The sequence below is a fragment of the Canis lupus genome, chromosome 5 (genome assembly GCF_011100685.1).
Source record: "Canis lupus familiaris isolate Mischka breed German Shepherd chromosome 5, alternate assembly UU_Cfam_GSD_1.0, whole genome shotgun sequence".
Lineage (NCBI taxonomy): Eukaryota > Metazoa > Chordata > Mammalia > Carnivora > Canidae > Canis > Canis lupus.
In genome coordinates, this window is record NC_049226.1 from 68,496,617 (window position 1) to 68,512,520 (window position 15,904).

A 15,904-nucleotide genomic window follows, 5' to 3' on the forward strand; every position below is an offset into this window, starting at 1 on the left:
GAGCCCTACAATCAGTCAAATGCACTAAAAGGAAGGGGTCTTTCCTGGAGGGAGGCTGGGGGGGGCCACCAGGCAGGTTGCATTTCTTGCTCTATCTCCCCGGCACCTCCATAGGGTCTGAGCCACGGGGCACCCAAGGATTCTTATGGGATGGCCAGGAAGGGTTAGAGGCCTACAGAATGTTCCAAAGCCACCTGGCATCTCAGTGACAGCCTGAGGATGTTTGGGGCCACTCTCTCCCATTATTACTAAACTTTCCCATTCCTCATTTGCCCAGACATGAGCTCGAATTCTGCTAATTCAGTCCCAAGGGGAAGAACTCCCAGCACAGACCATCGAAGCATCCCTACCGGGTGCCTGGGTAGCTCAGTGGTTGAGCGTCTGCCTTCAGCACAGGTCGTGATCCTAGAGTCCTGGGATCAAGTCCCGCATTGGGCTCCCTGCATGGAGTTTGCCTCTCCATCTGCCTGTGTCTCTACCTCTCTCTGTGTCTCTCATGAATAAATAAAATCTTAAAAAAAAAAAAAAAAAAAGGCATCCCTACCTTCATGGCCAGAGCAATCAGGGCCCCTTCCGTGGGCTGTCCCATCACGGTGTTCTTTCTGATGACAGCGTTGTTGGCCACACAGCCTGCCTGAAAGGGGGGATTTCCGAAGGTCTGTAGTTACTATTTGGAGCTGGCACCCTTGAGCCTGGGCTCACTCAGGCATGTGGAAAAGTCACATGCTGAAGGCTTGACCCATGTTGGGGATGGGGGCTTGGGGTGGGGGCGAGGGACAAGATTTACTCTTCAAAATACATCAGAGTCCCCGCTCTTCAAAACAAACACCATAAATATTTACTGACTTCTGAGCTCTGATTGTTACAAAGACCCTTGTAAGCTTATATCATAGGGGGCAGGCAGGGAGGTTGGGGTGATAGAGTGATTGCTAATAGGTATGGTTTTCCATGACAAAGTGTCCTGAAATTAGATGGCTGGCTGGTTTGGAGCACTCTTGTCACCTCTATGAGCTCGTTAGACAATGGCTCGATTTGGACCAACAAGGGCACTCAGCATGTGGGAGGCCTGAGTTATGGCTCATACTACTCATACTGACAATCAAAACAGGCTCATTTTCCAACATTCATCAAGCACCTTCTCTATTCAGGCATCTCTCTCTCTCTCTCTCTCTCTCTCTCTCTTTGTTAAGATTTTATTTATTTATTCATTACAGACACACAGAGAGAGGCAGAGACACAGGCAGAGGGAGAACAGGCTCCATGTGGAGAGCCTGACGTGGGACTCGATCCCAGGACCCCAGGATCATGACCTGAGGTGAAGGCAGACGCTCAACCGCTGAGCCACCCAGGCGTCCTGCAGGCATCTCTTTAAAGCCTTTCTGAGGATGCCTGGGTGGCTCAGTGGCCCAGGTTGTGATCCTGGGATCCCGGGAACGAGTCCTGCATCAGGCTCTCCACCGGAGCCTGCTTCTCTCTCTGCCTATGTCTCTGCCGCTCTCTCTGTGTATCTCATGAATAAATAAAATCTTAAAAACTAAAAAATAAAATAAAGCCTTTCTGGCAGGCAGGGATGATTACAGAGGGCTCTAGATCCTCTCTTTGGGCCACTGTGACCCCTGACTCCGAGGATATGGCCCAGTCGTCACCAAGAACCCTCTCTTCAGAGAGAACACCTATCAGCAACTTCTAAATGCATATTTCCACCATGAGGCTTTGACACTCACCTCTACTAATTTCCCCACTGAGACATTGTTGAACTCCTTAATGACTTCCTTGGAGGGTAACAGACAGACGGTCCCTTTGCCATTATACCCAACTCCGCTGACCTGCAGGGCAAAGCCGCAGAGGGGATGTCAGCACGTGTCAAAAATACACTCCCCTGGTTGTCCCATCATCTCTTTTCTGGGGGACCTACCCCCAAGGACATAATCCTACCCACGAGCAAGGCTTAAGGCATGAGGATGTTCCCTGCATGTTGTGTATTGATCAGAAAACTCCCTAAGTGCCACGCTTTAGCAATTGCAGTAAACTTCCTTAATGAGAAAATAATGGTTAAGAAAACGAGGTAATATCACAGAAGAGAGCTTATGTTCTAGAACAGAGGTGGGCAAACTTCCCCTTAGGGAGCCAGAGAGCAAATACGTCAGCCTCTTGCAGGCCATGCAATCTGTCACAACCCCTCGGCTCTGTGACCGTCGATATAGGTATGCCGGCCTGCCAGCGAAATCCTATTTATGAAAACAGGCCCTGCCTGTGAGATGTCATTTTTCACACCTTATTCTGGAAGTTTTAGGAAAAACGTCACAGGACGCAAAACGGCACGTTCGGGGAGCTTACAACTTGTGCCACACAGAGGAGAGAGATTGAAAAACCCAAAGGGACTGTCATGGTTAGTTTATCACAGGCGGTTAGGGGCAACTGCTTTCCCGCTTCTACATTATGCGATGTGGTTATTGTTAAAAGGTAATTACAAAAAAAAAAAAAAATAAAGCTGGCTCAACTCAGTTGTGTTCCTTGCTGCTGTTTGTAGCAAGGAAATTGTAGAATAACCCATTTTTATTTCTTCCTTATTGCTTTCTGGAAGATTCTTTTAGGAAGGAAAGGGTCTGAAGGTAGACAGCTGTCCTCGGCACGGGACTCACCTCGGCATGGAGCCCGTCAGATGTCACCAGCTGGGTGACGGTCATCTCATTGGCGGTCAGAGTCCCTGTCTTATCCGAACAGATGACATTGCAGCAACCTGGCACAAGAAGACCCCAGTTCAGAGGAAAGAGAACCCATCACCGTTAATTCTTAGGCTAATGAAACACCCAGGCCGAACCACCACCCAGTCGATCCCATTTACAAGATTTCAACCAGGATGGTCCTTTACCTAATGTCTCCACAATTGGTAACTTCTTCACGATGACCCGCTTCTTGGCCATCCGCAGCACTCCTAGGACCAGAGTAACCGTGACAACGATGGGCAGACCCTCAGGAATGGCAGCCACTGCCAGGCTGGATCAAAAGGCCAGACAGGTCATCTTTAACATGCTCTTAAGGATCACATGAATCCCAGCTGGGGTTGCCAATACTTTCACCTGTTGAGGCATGTCTCAGGTGTCCCCAATGCCCCCATTCTAGTCTCTGTTCCCAATACCATGATGCACCTGTCACCTTCAGCATCCATGGCTCTAAGTTCTCCTATTGCAAAACCCAGCTCTTGGGAAGGGACCTCCCCTATCAGATATCCACCCTTTAGCATAAATTAGTCTCTCAGTTGTTTTGCCTCTTTACTTTTGCACTTAAATTACTGTCATTTATTAAACAGAAAGGTCTTTGGGTCCTACGAAAGGAATTTCCAGAATTAGGCAATAAGTGGGAAGTGGAATTTTTTGGTTCAGAGAGCCCTCCCCGAGTCTCCTGAATTTTACTTTTTATTGGTCTAGTTGTTTAGACATTTCTGGTAAAGAAGTCAGACTAGGAACTTAAGGCTGAAGGACGTAGTGACAAACTTGTGCCTTTACCAATTGTAGCAGAACTGTTTGAGTGTCTATTCATTTCATTATTACCCCTCCAACTCACTCTCTTTCTTTCTTTCTTTCTTTCTTTCTTTCTTTCTTTCTTTCTTTCTTTTTCTTTCTTTCTTTCTCTTTCTTTCTTTCTTTCTTTCTTTCTTTCTTTCTTTCTTTCTTTCTTTCTTTCTTTCTTTCTTTCAAGATTTTATTTATTCATGAGAAACACAGAGAAAGAGGCAGAGACGCAGGCAGAGGAAGAAACAGATGCCACGGGGAGCCCAATGCAGGACTTGATCCCAGGATCATGTCCTGAGCCGAAGGCAGACACTTAATCATTGAGCTACCCAGGAGCCCCCCTCCAACTCCTTGCGTACCATGGGACTCTACTCTCCCAAAGCCATGGCTGATTGGATTAGAAGAGAACATCTGACTCCAGCTGAACTAATGGGCATCTCTCTCTGGAGACTGAATTGTGATAAAGCATGTGGATCCCTTCCCCCTGGGCAGTGTGTCAACATGTGAGGGGATGTTAAGAAGGGGCTCTTTCTGCATCAAATTTGGTTCCAGAACATTACGGCTGATTGATTCCCCATTCCACAGTCTTGAGCAGGTGTGGATGAGGCAAAAGTTAGTGTGGGGCTTCCTGCTGGCTTTGGGCCCATAGGGGAGGCTGAAGAGTTTTGGGGCAGACTAGAGAGGGTGCCTCTGTGCAGAGCTAGGGGTAAGCGTTGCCAGCCACACCCCTCCACAGCTCACCCTCTGCACCAGGACATCCAGCAAAGCCCTACAGACATTCAGCAAATATTTGCGGGACAAACAGATAGGAATGAGTGAAGACAGGCACACTCAGAGGTACTGGGTTTCAGTTCCAGACCACCACAACAAAGCGACCGTCACAATAAACCCAGTCAAATGAACCTATCGGTTCCCAGTGCACATAAAAGTTGTTTACACTGTAGTCTATTCAATATGCAATAGCATCAGGTCTAAAAAAAAAAAAAGTATACAGTTTAACTTAAAAATACTTTGTTGCTAAAAAAAATGCTAACAATCATCTGAGCTTTCAGTACACTGTATCACTCACTGATCAACATAAAAAATAATGAAAAGTTTCAGATATTGCAATTACCAAAATGGGGCACGGGGATGTGAAATGACCAAATGCTATTGGGAAAAATGGCCCTGGTTGACTTGTTCAACACAGGAGTGCCTTTCACTTTGTGAAAAAGGCAGGATCTACAAAGCCCCATGAAAGGAGGGATGCCTGCAAGAGCCTAGAGCTGGTTGAAATCTTGTAAATGGGATTGACTGGGTGGTGGTTCAGCCTGGGTGTTTCATTAGCCTTAGAATTAATGGTGAGGGGTTTCTCTTTCCTCTGAACTGGGGTTTTCTTGTGCCAGGTTGCTGCAATGCCCAGCGCACAGCCAGCATTCTACGCAGCCTGGTGCATCATCAGAAAGCCCGGCTGAGGAAGCGCACAGCACCAGAGTCACACGTGGCAATCCTATTTCATCAAATCTAAGACATAGCTGATGGTGAAGGGCACCATTATCTGTGTACCACTAAGAAAAAAAAAATACCTCCAGTTCATTAACCACCTGGTGCTTTCTTATCTCATCATTTATAAGAAGCAGCCTGACCTCAGAGAAGTTAAAGTGTGAAAAGAAACTACATCTTAGAATCAAAGATATGTGGTACACGGATGGTGGCCTTTTCCCTGGAAACAATGAGATTACTGGATTTGGCCAAGGGACTGTGCCCAGTTTCTATGGTGACAGCAAGAAGGCTTCCTTGGTTTTATGGCACCCGCTGACAAGACTAGCTAAGCAAACATTTGCAGAGGGATACGAGGAAGACTTTCTCCCCATATGGTGTGGGAAGGGCGTTTTTTTTTTTTTTTTTTTTTTTTTTTTTTTTTTTTTAAAGATTTATTTATTTATTCATGATAGACATAGAGAGAGAAAGAGGCAGAGACACAGGAGAGGGAGAAGCAGGCTCCATGCACCGGGAGCCTGACGTGGGATTCGATCCCGGGTCTCCAGCATAATAATAAAAAATTAATCCATAAACTAATAAAGATTAGCATGGACCAGGAAAAGCGAGTATACTTTGGATCATCTTGCACGTCACTCAAGACACAGGGAATTAGGATAAAGTGTGTAAAAGAATAATTCTCATGTTACTTCTTTTGGGAGAATCTCTTCCTCTCTGGCTACCCGGCTTATTTCCACCTTCTGAGGCCGTGATCTTGAGTGGCTAACTCTGCTAAAAATCTTCATCTTTTCAAAGTCACAAGTGAAACGAACAGTATACATTTTCTCTGAATGGCAAGTGTCTCATGGACCTAATGGGAGAAGTCAGAGGGAGGGGATGTGGAGGCCAGGACCCAGGAGTGACCTACAAATGGCACTGGGGATGGACATGGGGGCCTTTCTGTTATTTACTTGTAAATATTGGCTGGTCTTTTTGGCTCACAGAACCTCCCATGGTTTATAAGATGGGAATGGAATGTGCCATTATTTGAAGGAGGTTCTTTGTCACAGCTTCTGAGTGCTCTGCTTTTTCTGGGAATTCCACCCCCCTATCCTCCCGCCAAGGGCTCAGGCTCCTCTGTCCCTCTACCACTGCATCCTCCCTCCGAAGCCTTAATCACCTGAGTACTCTTGTCAGGGGCTCAACTTCTTTCCTGGCCCTGCCTCTTGCTGGAACCCCAACTGGGCCACCTCTTAGAGCAGCATGAACACCTGGGGAAGCTTGTTCAGAATGCAGACTCTCAGCTGCCAGTCCCCACCCCACCCCCCACCAAGACCCACTGAGTCAGGGCACCCGTGACTGGTGTTGAACAAGCTTTCCCCAGGACCCTCATATCCTCAGGCTAATGCCAGAGACCCCTACTCTACAACAACCCAGACTTCCAAGATGCCCATCCTGGACTCGAATCCACATTCCACAGCATGGCCAGCTGCGCACACCCCATGAGCTCCCTCTCGGTTGCAGAAAGCTAGGGTTCATACCCCTGTCACCTCCTGTGTCTATGTCAAGAATGGCCCAGCATGCCATGTGGAGCACTCTAATGACATGATTTGAAATCAGGAAGAAAGATAGGACTCCTGGGTGGCTCAGCAGTTGAGCATCTGCCTCTGGCTTGGGGCGTGATTCTGCGGTCCCTGGATTGAGTCCCACATTGGGCTTCCTGCATGGAGCCTGCTTCTCCCTCTGTCTGTATCTCTGTCTCTCTCTCTTTCTCGTGAATAAATAAATAAAATCTTAAAAAAAAAATACAGAAAAAAAAAAAAAAAAAGAATCAGGAGGAAAGAGGCCCATAAGCGGCAGGTGATATGTTCCCTGACTCCACTATGTGGCTCTGCTCACAGAGCCCACCCTGTCCTTCCTGGTGTCCCCAGGTGCCCACAGCTCGGTCCCACCGCCTACCATGGTTGGGCCCTCCCTGCTGAACCCCTTTCCTGCCTTCTCCAACGGGTTCCTCTATCTCTGCTTCTGCCCCTCCGAGCACCTTCCCTGGCCACCTGCCCAGGACATGTCTCTTCCCACCTCCCTTTTACTCTCTCTGCAACTGTTTCCTTGGCAGCCTTGATCGTAAGTTGTGATGATTTTATCAATGTTCACTTGAGTTGTTTACACTTACTTTTCCTGCCAGCCCAGAAAATCTGTGATTGGGCTCCATTACCCCGGGTGATGCAGCCCAGAAAATCTGTGATTGGGCTCCATCACCCCGGGTGATGCAGACCAACAGTCAACGGATGCTCAACTAGTATCTGCAGGGCAAAGGCCGGTGGCCGGGAGGGCGGATGGCTAGGGGGTAGTGGCACACGGGAGAATTTCTGCCCTGCCCCTGAGGCTGTGAGGGCACCACTGCATGGGGTAGGCTGGCTTCCGCTGGGTTTAGGCCAACACACTTGCCCAGAGTCACAGAGTCGGGGAGTGGAAGAGACAGGCTTCAGTCCAACCCATGGCATTCTGACCCGGGATGCCCCCCCCTTCTCCCTACCTTCCCTGCTGTCCCAGAGAGGGGAGGTCAGCACAGTGTCCCTTACCTGACCCCGATCGTGAACATACTAAGGAGCGGCTTCCCTTGCAGCCAGCCAGTGAACATGATCAAGCCTGGGAAAGAGACGAAATGTGTGTGTGCGCACACACGCATGCACATGTGTACAGCCTCTGACATGCCAATGTGTTTCAAACTCATTTCCTTAAAAGAATTTCAGGAATCTATGCATAAGGTGACAAGAGCCTCAAGTATTGTGACCACTTTCCTACTTCTTTTAAAGATACTTTCATACCTGCAAAAAGGAATAGTTGCACTTTTTCAGGAAGGGCCCAAACCAATCCGAGTTAAAGAAATGATCAGCCAGTTAGTTCATCTCAGGCTGTTGGCAAATGTTTACAGATGATTCCAAAACTTTCCCAGATGCCCCATGTGCCTGGATGCCCGCCCTGCGGTGTCTGATGTGGCAGGTGACAGCTGCTCCTGTGACGGGCAGATGGGCCCGATTTTTACAGGACTGTGTCCTGCCGTGTTCATGATTAAACATAGTGCCTTTCCCTTCTCTCCCTCATCATTCACCCAGTGTTTACCAAACAGCAGGCCCGGTGCCAGCAATGGACCCTCAGGTCAGAGAGGGGGCACGAGAGACACTGGGACCCATGAAAGTGCACAGGATGTTCCAGCAATGGGGAAAAGTTCTGGGGCTGCCAGGTGCAGCCTCAGTTTCCTTATCCATAAAGTGGGGATAATGACCATGCCTTCCTCAAGGAGCTTGTTTCAGGATTTAAGATGCAACAATCTACCTGATGTGCTCAGCACAGTTCCTGGCCCACAGCAAGTGCCTGGTGGCTAGCTGCCGTTGCCTTTGTCATCAGAAGAGGCAGGAAGGCAAGCAGAGTCACCTGTGGAGCCTCGGAGAACTTGCCGAGGAACAGTAGTTTCATTTCGCAGGGAACGGGGAGCCAGGACAGGTTTTGTGCTGGGCAGTAGTAGTGTAAGCATGCCTATAGGGCGTGTGTATGTTGGTGGTAGGGGTGGGGGTGTCACAAGGTCTGATTTGTTAGGGTTATTTATTTTTTTTCATACTGTAATTGGTGGCAGTAGACAAATGAAATCTCAGTTGGAATCCAAATGAATCCAGATACAAAGACTGGAGGAGGGGCAACTCTATTAGAAATAGGGGTGGGTGGTGAGCCTGCAGTTCCAGTCCCTGGGGTCTGACCATTCCATGGGGGCCCCCGAGGGCTGGTGGTGCACATCTCTTCCCAAACTCACACTCAATGACTTCAATACATGAGTGGTTTGAAAGTGGCCACTGGAGGGTATTTACACCACAGAGCCTGGCAAACACTCATCTCCCAGGAAAACTGGTTCTTAAGCATTGACCAGCCCATGACAGCTTCCCTGTGTCTCCTCCATGGGCCCTGCAGGGATCAATGGAACCAGTTCCAAAACTCCCACTCTGCTAGGGTAGCTCTTGAAATATTTATTAAGAAGAAAAAAAGTCTGAGTCCTATCATAGGGTTGGTCATGGATGTGCCAATGTACCTAAGTTCTAATTAACTTGAGGAATAATGGCTTATACGAGACAACGACCTTGCAGAGCCTCTGGCTTGGAACTTGCAAAAACCAAATTTCATCTACTTGACAATTGGCCTTGAAGCACCTCTACATGATATCTGTTCTACCTCAGAAAGAGCAGCAGGCACTGACAGTGCACTCTCCTTCAGGCACTCCTTCTAGAGCGGGTGTCAGAAGGCTTTTTCTCCAACAGGCCAGATAGTGAACAGTTTTGACTTTCTGGGCCACATGGCCTCTGCGGCAACTCAATGTGGCCACTGTAAAGTGAAAGAGGCCGTAGCAATAGGTGAATGGGTGTGGCTGTGTTCTAAAAAAACAACCCCATTATTTATGAATACTGAAATCTGAATTTCATAGAACTTTTATATTGTGAAGTATTCTTCTTCCTTCGATTTTTTCCCCAAACATCTAACAATGTAAAGCATATTCTTTACAAAAACAGGTGGCAAACCCAATTTGGTCCAGGAGTCATAGTTTCCAATCCCCACAACGAGAGAGCAAAGGAAGCCTCTGGACAAAGGGCCACATGGTCATTTTACTCTGCCAGAGATGCCAGAGATGTATGCATCCCCAAGGATGGCAAACAAATGGCATTGCGTAGGCCTCTTTCCCCACCCGTGTCCATGACAGCCTTCCCTAATCTGTCACTGTCGTCCTTGCCACCAAGCAGGAACATGACCTCAAAGCCCCACTGGTCGAGATCAGACTTGGCAGGTTAAGATAAAACCCATCTTCCATTATGGCTTCAGGACAAAATAGGGTGGGAAGAAGGGAAGAAGACATAGAGTTACGTAAAAACATTAAAGCTAGTGATTTAGCCAACTCTGAGAGCTTAAAGCCAAAGTTGAAATTTGGAAAATAGACTAGACACTGGAATTTTGGGAAATGGTACCCAGGGAAGAAAGGGTGAGCGGATCTGTCCCTAGCACAACAGAACTGGAAGCCCTGACTTCAGACCACATCCTCTTAACCTCTCTGCTAAATTTACTAACCTCTCATAAGTTACAAAGGAGTGAGGATCCCCTCCATGCCTGTGAATATATCCTTTCTTCTGTCTGGAATTCTTTTTTTATTTTTTTTATTTTTTTATTATTTTTCTGTCTGGAATTCTTAACTCCCTCTTTTTTCATTTGGCAAACTCCTACTTAGCCTGCAAGACTCAGTTTAATGTCATAACCCCCAGGTCTCCCACTCCAGATTAACTGCTACCTTTACATTTCGTATTTGTTCAGGTATCTCTCTCTTATTGACCAGGGGTCTTTCAAAGGGCAGAAGCTGCATTTGATACATCTTGGTAGCTCCCAAACATATCCCAGGATCTAGCTTGTCATAAGACACTTGTTAAATGAATTCATGCACCTGGGTGGCCAGAGGCACAACAAAAGTGCTTCTACGAGGGACACCTGTTTCTCCCATGAACTTTCTCTGGCTCTACAAGTTTTAGGGAGCCTCACTGGTTCTTCCTTTCATCACTCCCTGTGCTATGAGCAGTGGTTCCTTGGTTGGTTCCTTTATTAACACATCACTCAACAAGTGCTGATTAAGGATCTGCTATGGGCCAGGAGCCAGTGGATCCTTAAAGCTGAGAATGAAGAACACAGAATCAAAGCCAGAGCTGGAGATAGCAGGAAGGAGACGGTGAAGGCACCAGGGAAGCCCCATGGGGACATTCAGGCTAAGACCTACTTTTAGGTCCTCAGCATCATGTTGATCCTGTCTGGTGTGTTGCCAAAGGCCAAGAGGCACGGCCTGCTCAGTAGCATAGAGCTCCTACGGGGTGCCCCGCTAAACTACAGCTCCCAGGTTCTTCTGCAGCCAGCTAGGCCATGTGACTCCATTCTGGCCAATCGAGAACGGGCAAGGTGATGACCCCACCTTGTGGGCCCAAGCCTTCAACATTTCCCACACAAGCCTCTGTTGCCGGCTTTCCCCACTTGCTGGCTGAACAGAATTATGGCCCACCTCTGAGGACCCGGAAGAGGGAGGACAATACTGTGGTAGGGGCCTGAGACCCTTTCCCTGGAGGTGACCTGCCTTGGAAAGCCACTCCATCAGGAACGTGCCCCATGGACTGGGTTGAGAGCAAGAAGTACACCTTGCCCAGGTGAAGCCATCACAATGCAGGGCTGCTTGCTAACAGTCAGCCTGGGCTAAGACAGAAACCTCTTGGTACTATCAGAGTCGCCAATCCCAAACCTCGGTCCTCACCCAAGTCAGCAGCAGGATTTCTGAGAAAAAGCCGCGGCTGCTCAGATGGCTTCCCTCTGTACCCTGGACTGAGTACAGACGCTTCACTCACCGATTATGCCAAATGAGAAAAGTGTCAGCTGCTTCCCCAGCTTGTCCATGCTTTTTTGTAGCGGGGTTTTAGGCGTCTGAAAGGATAACAGTGGGTGTGTTAGAGGAAGACCCCGGTAGTGCCCCTCAGCTTCTGTTGGGCTTTTTAAATATCTTGAGTGGAGTGATGATTACACAGGGGTGTGCATCTATAAAAACTCACTGACCCCTCCCCCTAAAGCCTGTGCATATTACTGCTTGTAAGTTATATCTTGACCCCCCAAATCCTAATAAACGCCATTCCATAAAAATAAAATTTTAAAAGCATGCAAAGCGTAACTCGTATTAACCCCAACACCCTCATTGCTAAGGAGTGGGCACGGCTGGTATCAGTAGCCAAAAGTCATCTCAAACCCCAGCTCACAAGAAAACCAAAGTCCCCACTGGCCCTTACCTCTTCAGCCTGCATCATCTTAAACACTTCTCCGAACTGGGACCTTTCCCCTGTTCCAATCACGACTCCCTGTGTTCAGGAGAGAGAAGTGTGAGATCTGAAGCTGGAAGCCTGCTGTTGAGGGTGGCCAGTGTCCCTGGGGCTTACCTGCCCCTTCCCATACTGCACCAGGGTCCCCATGAAGACAATGTTGCTCAGAGTGGTGAGGTCCCCTCCGCCCGTCAGCGGGCTGTCCGTCTTACTACATGGCTCGGCTTCTCCTGTGAAACTGGACTCGTCTACCAGGAGGTCTGTGACCTAGAGTAGCAAGGGGAAAAGACAATGGATTCTCCCCTTTTCACTCTGAGAATAGATTTTAAAAGCACAGAACAGACCACCCTTACCCTCTAAAACTTCTCAACTGGGAAAAGCCTCCTGTGTATATGAGATCGTGCCCCTGATTGCCAAGAATGAATCCTGACCAATGGGCATCTATACAGCTGGCATGCATCTCTAAGCAGAAAATATCCCTCTGCTGGGACCTGGAGTTGGGTTGTAGAGGATTTTTTGCTTAGGTTACCTATACTCAACTGGCAGGATATTCCAATGAAGTCTTTTCATTTTTTATTTTTTTATTTTTTTCCAGTAAAGTCTTTTTAAATTCAATTTGCCAACATATAGTATAACACCCAGGGTTTATCCCATCAAGTGCTCTCCTTAGTGCCCATCACCAAGTTGTCTCATCTCCCCACCGACCTCCCCCTTTCCGCAATCTTTTGTTTGTTTCCCAGAGTCAGGATCCAATGAAGTTTTTTCCTGAACAAACTCCTAAGACTGTGTTGGCGGTCTTAGGCAGAAGAAAAGCAGATTCCTTGGGACCATCCTTGATATTAAAATCACAAACTGAGAAGTCCCTGAGTTTCTTTTCTCTCTCTTTTTTTTTTCTTTTTTTTTAGTCCCTGAGTATCATAGAGAATTTAGGAACCTCAGACATTTTTTGTGGGTGCATTAAAGAAAGCTTGCATCTGTGTTTAAATTTGAACACAATCTTTAGGCTTTGAGAAATCACTGTCATCTTGCCAACTGATAAAAATGATTGATTTGGCATTGATGGTGTCGAACAGAGGTGTGGCCCAGGAGAGGCCTCTGGAGAGCAGCTGGATCTGCTGGTACCCAGCTACTTCGGGCACAGATGTGCTTGCTTTTCCTAAACTGGTGTCTTCCAGAAATGTCTATGATGTCTGGTTTGGAAAGTAAACTGTGCTTCCCTCATCAACCCCTGCCATAAAGTTATAGCTGTTTTCATGAGGATTTTCTGCCAATAAGAAGTAATCCAAATCACAACTTAGAATGTAACAAAAGTTTTTTGGTTTTTTAAATTTTGCCATAATAAAAAACCCCACAAAAACACATAACCAGAAAAAGCACAGGATGGTATCTGGCACCTTAATGCCATTTGCCAACAGATAACAAGGAGCACATCAGAATCAAGGAGCAAGTATGAGAACATGGCCTCTGGGAATTGAACAAGCTTTAAATGTGTGGCCCCTCTTGAAAAACATCTCATACCTTCTTTAACGTTAGTTAAAATTTTAATGTAACATATAACGTTAGAAAAAACTCTAGCAATGGTTAATTTAGAATATACCTTTCGGGGACACCTCAGTGACTCAGTGGTTAAGCATCTGCCTTTGGCTCAGGTCGTGATCCTGGGGTCTTGGGATCAAGTCCCACATCGGGCTCCTTGCAGGGAGCCTGCTTCTCCCTCTGCCTGTGTCTCTGCCTCTCTCTCTGTGTCTCTCATGAATAAATAAATAAATAAATAAATAAATAAATAAATAAAATATTTTTTAAAAAAGAATATACCTCTCAAAGCACCTGTGCCTTTCTCTGGACACACCATATCCTGCCCACCTCAGAGACTCCCATTCAATCCATGTGCTTCGAGCATCACTGAGCCAGGTTATTCAGTAACAGCCTGAGGTTACGTTAACACCAGAAACCACACATGGACACAGCACACATGTGTGCACGTGTGCACACACACACGCACACGCACGCACGTACCAAGAAAGGAGGAGGGAGGTACTCCCATTTCCAGAACTCCTAGGATGGGCTACGCTCTGTGCCAAGCACTTCACAAGGCCTATCTCTTAATCTCCACATTCTCCAGGAAAGATGCTATTGGTTTCTCCATTTTACATATGGGGAAACTGAGGCACAGAGAGATTTTAAATAACTTGCTCAAGTAACTTGTTCAAGGTTATACAGTTACTTCATTGCAGAGCAGACATGGGAACCAAGGCTCTGGTTCCAGAAACTACACTCTTGAATCATCTTGCAAAACTGACACTGACACAGACCCAGTAGGTACCACTCAAGAGGTGAGTCTCCTGTAGCCAGAACTGTGCCAGATACTGTGCAGAACATAGAAGGGGTCCAGGCTGAGTGAACTTGAGTCTGCCCCTAAGGACTTTGCCATTTAAGCACAGTAGACCAAATTAGAAAAGCCATCTTCTATGAACTCACAAGAGAACAGTGAGATCAGTATGATTCAAATAGAGGCTGGTGAGTTCTGTACACATTCAAATATAAAAAATTCAGTAACTATCTATTACCAAAATGCACACTGCCATGGGAGCCCAGTCCCCAAGGATGACAAGGGCTACCCCTTGCCTGTATAATGTCCATGCCCCCTCTTCCTAAAAGAACCCCCACTGGGAATGGTATTGGGAGTTGGGGGTAACCATGTGCCCCCCACCAAATACTACTTCCCAGCTTCCCTTACAGCTCACAGTGCCTCTACCCTCTGGACAACTGGACATAAGTAAAAATCACTGACAGTCTCGGGTAAGTTCTGTGAAGGTGGCTGAGCTGTAAGACCCTCTTCATCCTTCTGGCATCTTCTTTCTCCCTACCTGGGCCTTTGTAAGAGTGGCTCCAGAAGCCATGTTACAAGCATTAAAAGGATGGTCACACCCTCAGGAGGTCAGAGTAGGGGACTGGAAGAAGCCCTGGTCCTTTGTTCCGTGATGGAGGCACCATATTGGTTCTGGAAGCTCCATCTCCAGTGTCTCATTATGCAAGAGAGGAGAAAATCCCTGGCCCATTGAAAGCCTACATATTTCTCTTACTCTATTAACCACAGTCAAACAACCATGAACTGATCATGTGTGTTTGTTTTTTATCTCCAGGACATCAAGGGAAAGTCAAAGGACTACCTGGAGGAGCTCCTAACACGATGAAGGAAGAAAATGGGAAGGGAAGGTCACCTAGCACCACTGGCTGCCAACATCACAGACCACAGGCAACAGAAATCAGCACCACATCCCCCTGGCAGGCAGGGATTTAGTTTCCAGAAAACACTGTCTAATGGAACATGATGATAATTGGGGTAAGTTGTACTTACTTGGAAAATCTGGCTGAGGTTTACAGTTGCATAAAGTTTGAATCACATGGAATTTGTACCTAATTTTATGTTTGTTCATGGTTAGGTAACCCCATAATAAAAACAGTAAGTCAACAGTGGAAAGGGAACCCCTCCATTGACTGAATCCAGGAGCTGTAATTATGACAGTCCGATGTTCTCGTCAGATCAGATCTGCAGCAGAAGGCTTTGGAGTGGGGCACAAGGGAGTGGAGTGGCTGGTGACCTCCCAGGCACCATGTCAGCTGAGGGAGTGAGTGGCTGAAAATAGTCAAAGCACAGAAGCCACAAAATACCAGTGACCACCCAGAGGTGGCTGGGCCTGAAGGCAATCTGGTCACTTCCTGCTCATGTGCAGACAAGTCTCTTCCTGTCTCCTCACACCCCGCCAGTCTCCCACCTCAGAGACAAAGCATTACTTGGAGCCCTGACAGATCCCATTCAACACCCTTTTCATGTCAGAAGTGGGAGAGAAGGAAGAAGCAGTGACCCCGCTCTACTGGCTAGTCCAGGTCAGCCTCCCACCCCAGGCCTTGGCCTTTGTTTTAACTATGGGAAGAGAGAATGTTTTGTGACCCTCACACATGCAAAAAGCCTAGTATTTGGGTTACTAACTTAGAGAACTTTCACGAACCTATTGTTTCCTGGACCTAAGTGACTTTCAACTCCACATAAAGCTCTCC

General features: G+C 47.3%; 1 protein-coding gene across 1 annotated transcript in view; it reads right to left on the reverse strand.

The window, feature by feature from the left end:
• ATP2C2 (ATPase secretory pathway Ca2+ transporting 2) overlaps positions 1-15,904 on the reverse strand; it is a 59,936-nt gene that overhangs the window by 12,288 nt on the left and 31,744 nt on the right. Inside the window, 8 exon segments of the mRNA XM_038538142.1 lie at positions 545-634; positions 1,725-1,826; positions 2,643-2,740; positions 2,873-2,997; positions 7,553-7,619; positions 11,384-11,459; positions 11,816-11,884; positions 11,963-12,112. Coding sequence (XP_038394070.1) covers positions 545-634; positions 1,725-1,826; positions 2,643-2,740; positions 2,873-2,997; positions 7,553-7,619; positions 11,384-11,459; positions 11,816-11,884; positions 11,963-12,112 — 777 coding nt within the window.